The sequence below is a fragment of the Lissotriton vulgaris genome, chromosome 5, assembly GCF_964263255.1.
Source record: "Lissotriton vulgaris chromosome 5, aLisVul1.2, whole genome shotgun sequence".
Classification (NCBI taxonomy): Eukaryota; Metazoa; Chordata; class Amphibia; order Caudata; family Salamandridae; genus Lissotriton; species Lissotriton vulgaris.
The window spans coordinates 370,372,249-370,384,722 of record NC_141693.1 but is presented as its reverse complement, the minus strand read 5'-3'; the positions used below and the strand labels follow the sequence as shown (position 1 = coordinate 370,384,722).

General features: G+C 48.8%; 1 protein-coding gene across 14 annotated transcripts in view; it reads left to right on the top strand.

Annotated features, from left to right (window-relative positions):
* The window catches only part of UBR4 (ubiquitin protein ligase E3 component n-recognin 4), a 1,723,360-nt gene that overhangs the window by 1,103,593 nt on the left and 607,293 nt on the right, over nucleotides 1-12,474 (top strand). For all 14 annotated transcript variants that reach the window (XM_086921716.1, XM_086921718.1, XM_086921717.1 and 11 more), the window contains one exon: nucleotides 659-755. In XM_086921716.1, coding sequence (XP_086777842.1) covers nucleotides 659-755 — 97 coding nt within the window. The remainder of the gene's footprint in view (nucleotides 1-658; nucleotides 756-12,474) is intronic.

Sequence of the window (12,474 nt, the reverse complement as noted above, 5' to 3'; positions counted from 1 at the left end):
ATCTTGGGAAACTCCACCCTCAACTCCCTTGATAATGAACACCAGCACCAGTCTGGCCTTGGTAAGTCTTCCTACCTACTAGTGGCCTGGTTGAGTCTGGGGAAATCCCTTCTTCTTATCAGTTCATATTGTTGTTAATAGGCAGACTTATGAAGCACTTCTACTCATTACTTGAACAGCAGTTGATTCTTGGAACCCTCTCCAGCTTCTCCCGTCAAAGAGAACTTCTTTCTGTAATAAAAACAATCCTGCTTGTCCCAGGACTTTCTTCCAATTTTAGTGCCATGAGTTAGGATATTATCACTATCAAAGTAGTCCGCGATCTATAACTTTCAAGCTGCTATCAGGCAATCATCATCCTTCCTCTGCGTCATGCTTTAGACCTTGCAGCAGAGGCCTATATCTCCCTCTTCTCACTCTGTCTAGTCTGCTGCATTGTATGAACTCATTCATTGAGTATGAATGTACCAGACACCAAAACAGCACCATGATCATTTCCCTGTGCTGACTGGTGTCATCATTCTCCTTCCATTGTCTCTGCACTTTTTTGTGGCGTCCAAATTCTAGATTGCTTTTATTTGCAATTTTATTTTCTGTGCAAGTTTCTTTTGTATTCTGAGTGTGATGTAGTTTTAGCTGATTCCTCTTCCATTTACAGACTTCACTCTGTGCGCCTGATGCTCCTGGAGAGGATGCTGCAGACCTTACCTCAACTGCGTGGCGTGGGAGGAGTTCGCGCTATACCATACATGCAGGTATTACCATATGCTGCAGATCTCACAGTTAAGGGTGTTAAATAGAGACTGCTTATGCACTGAGCACAGGCATCAGTACCTGCTATACTGTATGTGCAAGTAACACAAAGCATTGCTGACACATCCTAGTTGAGGCATGAGTGGAATTCTTGCTGAGCCATACAGGCAGGTTTCGCCTTGCACTGGAGACAGTTTTAGCTAAAGGTGTCTGAGGAATTTATACTGTGCTATAAAAGCAAGTTTATCAACAGTAGAATCATGAAATCCATGCCACTTATAGTAACATTTAGAATAATCTCCATTGGTTGCAGTGTTCTGTAAACATACCCTAAAAATATTTTTAAATTAAAAAAAATCTATTTGTTGTGGATCCAAGTGGTGGATTTCAGTGTTTTGCAATGCTTAAACAAATTGTAAACATCTCGGTTTATTGCTCCATACATAATCATGGAGTCTGTGCTATTTCTGCATGCTAATTTCAGGTAATTTCTTTCTGTGCCATCTGATGCAGATTTGGCGCTTACCCCCTCAATTTCTGTCAGGCCTCGCAGACAAAAAATTTCAATATTTTTGAAACAATAGAGTTTAAACTTTGTAAGTATTGGCAACAACAAATGTCAGTGACGCTGGACACTACTGACTGCTTAGAGAGGCAAGTCTATACCAGTGTGGTGCTTCGATAGCATGCTTGGATTGGGTTTTCAAGTGTTGTCCAACAATCCCTAATGGACAGGCCAATCAATGGCACCCATCTCTTCAGAGATAAGGCGGACTCATCCCTGAAGTGTTATAAGTCAAACGTGCACACTCTCAGACTGGCACCCCCTCTGTGGTATTTCCCCTACCAATTTCACCAGTTCTGATGCTTCAGAAGTAGGTTTCAGCAAAGACCACGACAATTTTTTCTCCGCTACAGCAGACCTCCCAGGCGTTTCATGTCAGAGCATCCATCCGCTAGGGCAACAAACTACCTTGTTCCCGGACTCCTGCTGCAGCTGCCGAAAACCGCACTCAGCACCACCTGATCGCCTAGTAGTAGTTTGTATCACCTCTTACCTCCATAGGTGGCAGAGTATCACATCAGACCAATGGGTATTTCAGATTGTTCTAAATGCATCCCTCTTCCCTTCGTCTACACCTCTGTGAACATACAACCTACACCATACAAACTCCTGGAAGATAATTAGTCATGTCTGGAAAGCGAGGTTCAGGGTCTCTTGGACAAGGGAGCCATTTAGACGATGCAGACATCAGAGGTCTAGTTGCTACTCCTGTTACTTTCTGGTGCTGAAGGACAACAGAGGCCACTGCCCCATGATAGGCATTTGCCCTCTGAACCTTTTCATCAAGAAGAACAAATTCAAAATGCTCACCCTGGCCTGAGTTCTGCCTGCCTAGGATGCAGAATACTGGATAATGGTGTTGGATCTGCAGGACGCTCACTTCCACATCCAGATCTTGCAGTCCCACAGGTGCTACCTTTGGTTTTAGGTAGGCCATGAGCATTTTCAGTTTTTAGTGCACCTTGGGTGTTTACAAAAATGACTGTGGTTGTTGTTGTCCATCTTTGGAGGTTGGTAATACCAGTCTTCCCATACCTCAGTGGATTGTACACTATTGAAAGGGGGCTGGCCTCAAACATTCACAAACCATCTCCAGGCAACAGGTGACCTGTTGCCATCATTGGATTTCAGCATCAATGTGGTAAAATGACACACATGACTCCTTCACCGCGGCTCTGCTTTATCAGAGTCATCCTGTATATGCGGCTCTTTCGAGCTATCATTCCACCTCAACAAATCCAGGACATTCAGGCTATGATGCCAATGTTACAGCATACAGCCTGGGTCTCATTGAAAGCGACTGAGGCTTTTGGGCATTTGGGCATCCAGCTTCTGGCCCACGACAGGTGCAACAAGTAGACTTACAGTGACATCTGAAGCCTGAGTGGGCTCAGCACCAAGAAAATCCATCAGTTCTATTCAGGTTTCGGAGAAGGCAGCCAAAGGCTTGCAGTGGTGGCTGCTCAACTGCAATTGAACCGGCAGCAGGCCCCTCACAGTCAACCACCCAGAACTAACAGTTGTAACTGATTCATTGTTACAGGGTTGGGTAGGTCATCTGGCAGAGGTAGAGATCAGATGACTCTGCAACTTGTGGGGGTGAGTTTTGCCGGAGAGCAAACTATTCCTTTGGCACTCTAAGGCGGTCCTCCTGTCCATCAAAGAGGAAAGGGTACATATCCTCATGACAACATGACTACCATGTGATATTCCAATAGCAGTCAGAATGGATTGTGGGCCTTGTGCTAGGAAGCTCTTCGTCTCTGGAAGTGACTGAAGGCTTAGAGCATCTCCCTGGCCGTACAACACCTGGCGGAATCTTTAAATGCCAGGACCGACAAACTCCTCCTCATTGCATAGCATATCACAAATGGCTATTACACACTGAGGTGGCACAGGAATATCCTGTATCGAACTACTTGCCACTGCAGATTGCGTGCAGTGTCATGACTTTTACGTGCTGGAGTTCAGAAGGCACTCCTCACTCAGACTCCTTCCGCCAGCATTGGGGACTGGTGATCAGAACTTGTATACATCGTCCCACCCCTCCTCCTCTTGTCCAGGATGCTGATAAAGATCAGGAAATACTGTGCCCAAGTCATCGTAATTGCTTCATACTGGACGAGGAGAGTGTGGTACCCGAAATTCTAGCCATGAGCACATGTCCACTGATTCAGTTGCTTCATCAGTGGGGCCTTCTATCGCAGCAGCAGGGCCAAGTCTTGTCCCCAAGCCTGCACCATGTCCATGTGTGGAGACGGAGTGACAACAGTTGACAACTTGTGACCTTCCACAAGAGGTAGTTGGTGTTATCTTGTCAGCCAGGCGTTCATCCACCAAATCAGGACGCTGGAAGAAGTTTGTTGTCTGGTGTTCCTCTCGATACAGGGCATCAAAAACAAGGTGATGGGTGGAATGCTTGAATTAATTTCACTCACTGGCAGTTGTTCAGGCTGCATCCCAATCCATATTTCGACACCCACCTTGCAACCTCTGTTTGAACCTAGCCATATGCAAACCAGTCTTGACCCTTCTCCAATGGGGACAGCCCAGTACAAATTGCCGGGCCAGGTCCTCCCTGAACCAGAACACAAGCACCCCAGGACCTGTTTTGCCCTGTTTATGGCCCATCAGCCAGATGCGGCTTAGTTCCAGTGGCGCAGTGGGCATAGGAGACATGTCTAGGTATGCCAGTGGTTAGCACCTTTAATGCTAAAGGTATTTTCCTCCTGTGCTGCATTCCCTTATTTACCATTGTTCATGACGAGCTCAGCTCGTCATAAGCACAGCTCAACCGTGCCTCATGACGAGCTGAGCTCGTCATGAGCATCGAAGGGGTTAGACTAATTTTATCAGTTGTCAGTTACCTGTTAGCATTCTTACGTTATCAGTCCTCCCTCTTCAAGTGACATGTTGTGCTGTGTTTTTTGAAGGGCCTGGTCCAAATGTTCCAGCCTGCGCTATTTGTGATGCCATATTTGGGACAATAATTTGGTGCTCTCTAATGTATTTATTGTGTGCTTTTATGGTCATTTCTAATATGATCGAATAAAGATGATGATGATGATGATGATGCTCTCTTCCTGATGTGCACTCCCTTAGAACCAATGCACAGCTGTCCTTTCTACCTACTTATTGCAGGAGGCTGGTTAGTATATGGTGCTCACTAATGTAAGTGTAGCATCTTGCACTAATCCAGACAACTCTTAGGGGGATTTTAGTGGTCTTTGACAACCTTAGAAAGCTCTCTAAGTGGTAACTGTGGAGAGCAGCCTTCAGGCTTAGTCCAGAAGGAGTGTAAAGCAGCTTGTTTTACCAGTATTTATCCTTATATTGTAGGTTAAGTGAAAAAAAACAGTGTAGTTATAAAAATATGTATTTATTATAAGCACCCACTAACACATTCCAATATCTCCTGCCCGGAGATATAACCACAATACACACAATACTTTGATAATAGAACACGTAAGTAGCACAAATACACAGTAGTCTCCATGGGGAGACCAAACCATATACTAAAATTGTGGAATGCGACCCACGACCTAAGTCGAGATTGGACCCAGGAGATGTGGAAGAGCCGGGGAACTAAGGAACCACCCAAGGAAAGTTCCAAGGAACTCCACTGAGGCCTTGTGCAGAGTGGGAACATGACAGCGAACTCAATAAAAGTCAATGGCTAAGTCGCAGTTGCAGTTTTTAAGAAGGACCCTGAAGAAACCCTGTGGAAGATGGAAGGTGGGAGAGTCACCCCATTCGTGGATACCCCAGGAACCAGGATACCTACACCAGGGAAGCCAGATGCATGTGTGCTAAGTGACGTAGGAAACCGTTGTAGACCATGTAGGAGAGTAGGGTCTGCTTCCTATGGTCACCCCCACTTTTTGCTTTCCTTTACTGGTTTTCGACTTAGATATGGCGGTGGGCTTGCTAATCAGACCCACAGCACAGATGCACTCTCTCTAAATTCACACCATGTACTCTAGGTACATCCACAATTGGGAATTGGTTCACCTTGTCAGCCCCTGTAGAAGTGTACCATAGGTACTCAGGGCATAGGTGTAACCAAGGCCTACCAGGGGCTGCAGCATGTATTATGCCAACCCTGGCTGGCCACTCAAATGGACACAACTGGCTGATCACTCAGCTGGGTCAAGGTTGTGTAATCACCCCTTGCTTAGGTGTAGTATTCCTATACCTACTTACATATAGACACATAGTAACCTATAAGTCACTCCAATGGCAGGCCTTAACAATCCTGGAGGCAGAGTGATTGGTTATGTGTGAGATGGTGCTCTAGCATGAGCTGAGCCTGTCTGCAGCTTTCGGAACCATGTCCTTATAGCTGGTCTATGATATTGCCATACCATATACTTTTAAGTGCATTATAATCCTCGCGGTTAATGCAAACTTTGGTTTGGCTTTATCCAAACATGTTGTGTAAGGTGTCATACGCTTTGGAATACTACCCCCTCGCCAATTCTGGCGACGGGGGTAGCTTTCCACCCTTTTAGAGGGAGAAGACATGTTAGAATTACTGTACCCGGTTAAAGTTAACCAGAGCCCCAGCATCACAAAATGGATGCTGCTGCCACAGACACAAGTCTGACCTCCTGCTGCTGGGAGTCCTTCCAGTTACGGAGGTTTGGGCAATAGGTTTCCTGCTTGGGGAGGTGCGAGCACCACCCCAGACAGGAGGATGTGTATTGGGACAGGAGGGCTGAATAGATTGAGACACTGCCTGGAGCACACTAGGTGCTTCATGCCAACCCCAGTTCAAACCGGTTGCTGGGGCACTCCAGCCCCAGCTCTGGCACGCAACTGAACAAAGGATAGGGGTTGTAACCACCCCCCTTCCTGGTCTCACCCATAGGAGGGACCTAGAAACGAATCCAGCCCCTTTTAGTAGTATAAAGATAGGAGCTGTGTCCTTAGCCTTTAGATTAATCCTGGAATCGACTTGAAACGAAACTCTGGACCCTTCGACATTCACCTGAGCTGAAGGCTGAAGAATCTCCCTTGTGGCCAAGGAGTGACCACCCTGGGCAAACAGGCACCATCCAGCAACTCAACGGCTTGCTTTGTCCCCGTTCCCGCCGGAACCCGAGCACAGAGCGTGACAAGACCCCGACTCCCAGACCTCTCTGACCCTTCTGCACGACTCCAGCACAGCTGAGCATCGTGGAAGGTGTTGAGACCCGTGGGACCGGACATCTTGGAAAGCCTGCAACTTGCTAACAGCGCAGCTCCTGAGGCATCCTCGAAGCTGTACACTGGGAACTGAGACACCCCGACACCGAGCTCCACCTGCACCGAAGACCAGCCCCCCACACTCCACGAGATATGCGTGGGGCCCTTCTGCTTGTGTTCTGCTCGACGCATTGTCCGGTTGCTGGCCGTAGGCTATTAGCCCTGTGGCGATGACCCTTTTGAAAATCCATCGCTGGTCTGGTTGCTCCAGACTGGCCCTTGCTTCCCTGAAATGGTGAAGTACCTCAGAACCTCCTTTTCTGCACCCGAAGCCTTTTGTGTATCCTGCGTGGGTTGCCTTTGCTTAGGCTTGTTGGCTCCGATCTTGAAGTCGGCCCCTCCATCTGCGAGAACCTTCGTGGGACAGCTCCTCTCCAGCACCTGGTCGTCCTCGACGCCTCCTGGTCCGCGTGGCTGCAAAGACAAGCTTCACGACAGCACCTGATTGCCCCTTGACGACGTCTGGTTCCACCCGGTCACTGGCTAGTGACCTAGACTCTGTCCCCTCTGCTTTCAGGTCTTCTTCAACTCCGATCCACCCGGACATCTTCCTCCTGGTCGCCTGCAGCAACTTCTTCCAAGGCTTCATAGGAATCAACGAGAAAACCCAACACACTTTGACACCTATGCACCCGCAGCCCGTGGGTGAGGTAGCGCGAGTACTTTGGTGTTCCTGTAGGGATTGACTATCCTAGTGTCTAGTTTTGTTAGTTGTATCTTCCTAGTTAGACCGGAAGTGTCCTAAATCTCCATTTACTTACCTTTTAAGTACCCATTGACTTTCTATTGACTCTCGCCTGAGTGTACGGACACTGCACACGCCGCCTGTGGGCCTCCTACTCCTACCCTAAAGGTCAGATAGTGTAGCTCCAGCGATGCCCTAAGCCTTTTCCTTTCACAAATCGTGGTTCTTATACCACTTACTTAGTATATGGTTTTACGCGCCCCTAGGGCCTAACTGTAAAGTGTGCTATTTCAAGTATTTCTGAGAGTAACTTGTTATGTGCTTCTGCCTCTGACCTCATAAAGAGTTCAGAGGAGTGTGTTAGTAAATAAATACATATATATTTTATATATATCCTGTGTGGTGTCCTTTCATTTGGTATTCAAGGGGTTACATATGGTAAAACAGCTGGCTTTACACGCCCTCAAGAGTCTTTTAGCCTAAGACTGTTCTGTCCACGCTACCTCTAGGATAGCTAGTCTATAAGGTTGACTTTACAACCATCACCATAAGGGTTGTTTGGAGTGGTGCAAGGTGTTCACTAGAATAGTGAACATCATATACCAGGCCAACTTCTCACAGACCACAATGGAGGGCTTCAGTGAAGATGCTGCTGGCAAAGAAGGTGAAAGAGTCCGGTGGAACCCAAAGGTGGATTCAATTGATGAGAGGTACCTGCAAGCATCAGGGACAGAGTCTCTGCCACTCAGGAGTGACCAGGAGGTACAGAAGATGAATTACCACTGATGCTGGAGATGTAGTAGAGTTATCTGAAAGAAAGAGTTAGTTATAGATTCCTTACCTTAGAATATCCCCCAGGCGTCAGACTGGATCTGGAAAGCTTTTCGTCAGCAGTACCCCTGCGCGTCCGTAGATGTTGTTGGCCGACTCCAAGTCCGTAGTTGGCGTCATGGTTGCTGGGATAACGTTGCAGAGGTTACTTGGACACCGCCCTCGCACGCTGACGTCCGTTCGGTTTCTTTTTCCGCACCAGCAAGTGCAAATCCGGAGAGAGCTAAACCCCCAGTCATTTTTTGACTGAGTTTTTGCGACTTTTCTTGACTTCTTTTTCGAGTCTTCATTGACTCCTGGTGCATGAGGGATGCCTGTTTTCAAGTTCTGCGGTTTCCGTACCCGACTGATGTCGGTAACAGATCCGCATCGCATGTGCCTCTTCTGCCTGGAAAGCGACCAGGACCCCGACTGCCGAACCATGGCCCGATGTCTTTGCTAGAGCGGTCCCGAAAGCTCCTCGAGGCCCGGCAGTTGGCTCCGCGTCGCTCAAGGTCCTGGTCGTGACGGGGTTCGCGGTACCGATCGCGGAGCCATCACCAACACTGGTCGTCCAAGTCTTCGCACTCGGGGTCAGGTAAGTCGAAGCACAAGAAGAATTCGAAGAAGCATTGACGCTCTCAGACTTCCCCTCGTCCGTCAGCCGTCGTGACCAAGGGTGCGTGTGGTGCCACTCCAGCGGCTCCATGTGCGAAGCCTTCTTGGTCGACTCGGGCCTTCCCTACCTGACAGGGAGCGACCCCTGCCTAGCTTTGTCAATTTTACGAAGCAATGCATCCCATCTTTGGGCAGCCCGACTCCGCCGGCGAGCCTTCGGGACCCGCGGACTCAGTTGGGGGCACTAGGCCTTCGATTGCTCCGCCCAATGTAAGAAAGTGGCTCTATATATACTGGGCCAAAATAAGGTACAGTGTGTATAGAGTCCCCAATCTCCAGAAGTATAACAGAGGTTAAAGTCAGATCTGACCTTACTCTCTAAAGTGGTAGCTTGGTGGAGCAGTAAGGCAGTGTCAGGGGACAGTGTAAAGCATTTGTTGTACACACTCAGTCAGCAAAAGGTTTCACACACTCAAGAACTGAACTCTAGGCCAATTGTTTTTATACCAAAATATATAGTTGTTTTATTTTTAGAACCAACAGGTATCAAAATATACTATTCTCAATATGAGTGACTTCAGGTAGTTACTTTGAGGAAAGGCAATAAACTCTGTAAGCACAATAGTTAGAGTGGTTGCAAGAGGCAACTCAATTCTAAACACAATTTAACATTGAGCTCAATGTGCTTTTCTACATAAATGTAGTTGATTACTTTAAGGATTACTTTTCTAACCATAGGACTGGATCCTGGATTCAGTCCTGGGACCTAAGCTGTAAACAGTTAAGTAAAAGTGTTTCAGTTACAGTTGTGATTTTTAAAGAATATAAATGTATTTTCAAAGTTGACACTTGGAAACTTTTCAGTGAAAAACTAGCAATGTTATCCTACAGAAGTAAATTCAAGTCACAGGTGTAAAGTAGGTTCTCGTTACTTTTGTAATCCAGTACTGGACTCCTAGGTTCAGCACTGGGATCTCTACCAAAGACAGGTAAGTAATTACGTTTTAAAAGTTGACACGATTTTTAAGGAATATTTGTAGCTTGCAAAAATAGACACTGAAGAAATTTCACAGAAAAACTGGTTTCCTAATGAAGAAAATTCAGGTTACTGGTAAGTACAGTTATAATTACTTTTGCGGTTCAGTACTGGGCTAAAAGGTACAGTACTGGCTTCTCTCCTTATCACAGGTGAGTAATTCTGAATTCGTTATTCGGCTGACTTTAGATGAATATTTTAAAGTTTAAAAACTTCACACTTTGAAGAATTTTCAAGTGAAACCAGTCAATGTTAACCTCACACTTTGAAGAATTTTCAAGTGAAACCAGTCAATGTTAACCTATGGAAGGAAAGTGAGTTATCGGCTTTCAGGTGAGTACTCGACTGGTGAAGGTAAGACTCTGGGCATAGACTCATGGGTCTCCCAGGGTCGGAAAGGTACAGTAGTTACACCCTCAGCGGCACGGGGCAGCCGGGTGCAGAGAGAGTAGGCCCAATGCAATCCAATTGAGGGTAGGGGGCTTGTGGTTGGTGGCTGCAGGCAAGCAGGCCACGCGGCTGTGGGAGCTGAGCTCCTGGTCACTGACTCAGGGCAAGTGTGGAAGTTGAGTAGGGTATTAGTTGCACTTCCAGCGGCACTCGGGCGGCTGGGTGTAGTGTACTTTTGAGCCGTCTGGCGCTCAATGTTATCCAACGGGAACGTTAAAAAGTGAACAAAGGCTGCAGGCTCGGGGACGGAGATTCTTCAGTGCGACCACCACTTCGAGAGGTACGTTGGGATCTTGGGGAAGAGGTATGTACCCCAAAGGAAGGCACAGGGGACCGTGGGGCAACGGGTGCAGGGGTGTATTTCGGTTGCGGGAAATCTTACCCTCAGCTGGTCGCAGTTGGAGGGGTCCCAGGTTATGAGGCTGCAGGCGTCGTCTGAGTCGTCAGGGAGGGTCTTTTGGCACTCGACGTCGGGTCCCAGTCACCGGGGGGACGTCCTCGTGGTCTTGGATCACTCAGGCACAGGCCGGGCTGGGCGGGTGCAGAGTGGGCTGGGTTCTCGGTTCCTGGCTGGCACCAGGGGTATTGCTGTTTGAGCAGAACCATTGCTCGTGGGAGTCCAAGTCTTTTGGAAGGTTCAAGGCGCAGGCAGGTCCTCCGGGGTTTTCAAGGTTGCTGTCGCAGGAGACGCAGAAGTTTCGCAGGTTCAAGGATTAACAGGTAGGTAAGTTACTGGGGCCAAGTCAGGGGGCATCGTCCTTTTGTTAGCAGCTGCACGGCAGGTCTTCTTGTTTTTTGGTCTTCTTGTTGTAATCGGGATCTGAGGAAGGAAGGTTCAGGGTGCCTCTAAATACTAAATGTAGGGGTGTTACAGGTAGGGCAAGGGCAGGGACCAATAGGTCCCTGGCCTGGGGTGGGTACACCCTCTAGCCTGTTCCTCTCCTGTGGGAGGTGGCCAGGAGCCTAGCTGTGATTGGGCAGGGCTCCCCATCTTCAAGATGGCCGGAGCCCGGGGTCGTGCTTCACCTCGCCTCCCCCACCTGAGGGGTGGTATTGGCACAGGCTGGCACTCCCCCTTCCTGACGTAGGGTTTCCCGCCAGTCTTCCTGCCAGAGTGGGGGTCAGAACTGGTGGGGGCCAGTTGCTGAGTACAGCAAGTGGCCTGGAGAAGCTCACAAAGGCGGCATGCCTTTGAAGCTTCTCCCTGCCCATCATGGGACAGGAGACCTAGCACCTCACCCAGGGCCTTGTTGCAGGCCCAGGAGAGCGGGGGGCTCTGCATCCAGGGGTCCAGCAACATGTCTGCTGTGTGGAAGCCTAGGCAGCCTCTCAGACTAGACGTGGATTGTAGGTTAGATTTCAGGGGGCATCTCTAAGATGCCCTCTGTCATGCATTTGACCTTCTATCCCACACTGGCATCAGTGCAGGTTTAATGTGCTGAGAAGTTTGATATCTTCAGTGCAGCCATCATGGTGCTCTGGAGTTCGTAATGACGACCTCCCAGCACCATATACTTTTAATGGCAGCACTGCACTTACAGTGCCCAGGAATGGCCCTAGGTACTGTAGGGGCACAGGGCTCATGCACCTGGACCCACACCACTGGCATAAGGCACCCAGCTAGAGGGGTGACTGATGTATGCCAGGGCAGTGGGTTTGTGGGCATGGCACCCAGGGATTGGTGCCATGTCGACAATTAGTTTAGTTCTGTACCTAGGTTCTCATCTTGCAAAAGGCAGTGTGTGGGTACCAAGGTACAGGGCCCCTAAGGGTGGCACAATATGTGCTGCAGCCCTCAGGGGTCTTCTCTGGTCACAATACCCTGGGTACCTTTTACTAGGGGTTTCTAGGTGGCCAGAGATGCCAATTGGGTTTTGTTTCAACACAATTTTTAGGAAAGGAACACAGGCCCTGGGTACCTGGTTGGCAGGAGCCTAGGGCACACTTGGTCAAAGCACATCAGCAGTCAGAAAAAAGTGGGGGCATACCAATGCAAGAAAGATGGCGCTTTCTCACAGCTTCACCTCGTCTCCCCCACCTGAGGGGTGGGGTTGGCACAGGCTGGCACACCCCCCCTTCCTGACGTAGTTTTTCCCGCCAGTCTTCCCGCCAGAGTGCGGGTCGGGACTGGTGGGGGCTGGTTGCTGGGTACAGCAAATGGTCTGGGGAAGCTCACAGAGGCGGCATGCCTTTTAAGCTTCCCCATGCCCTTCCTGGGGGAGGAGACCTAGCACCTCGCCCAGGATGTGCATTGTTGCAGGCCCAGGAGAGCGGGCGCTCTCCTACCCAGGGGTCCAGCAACATGTCTGC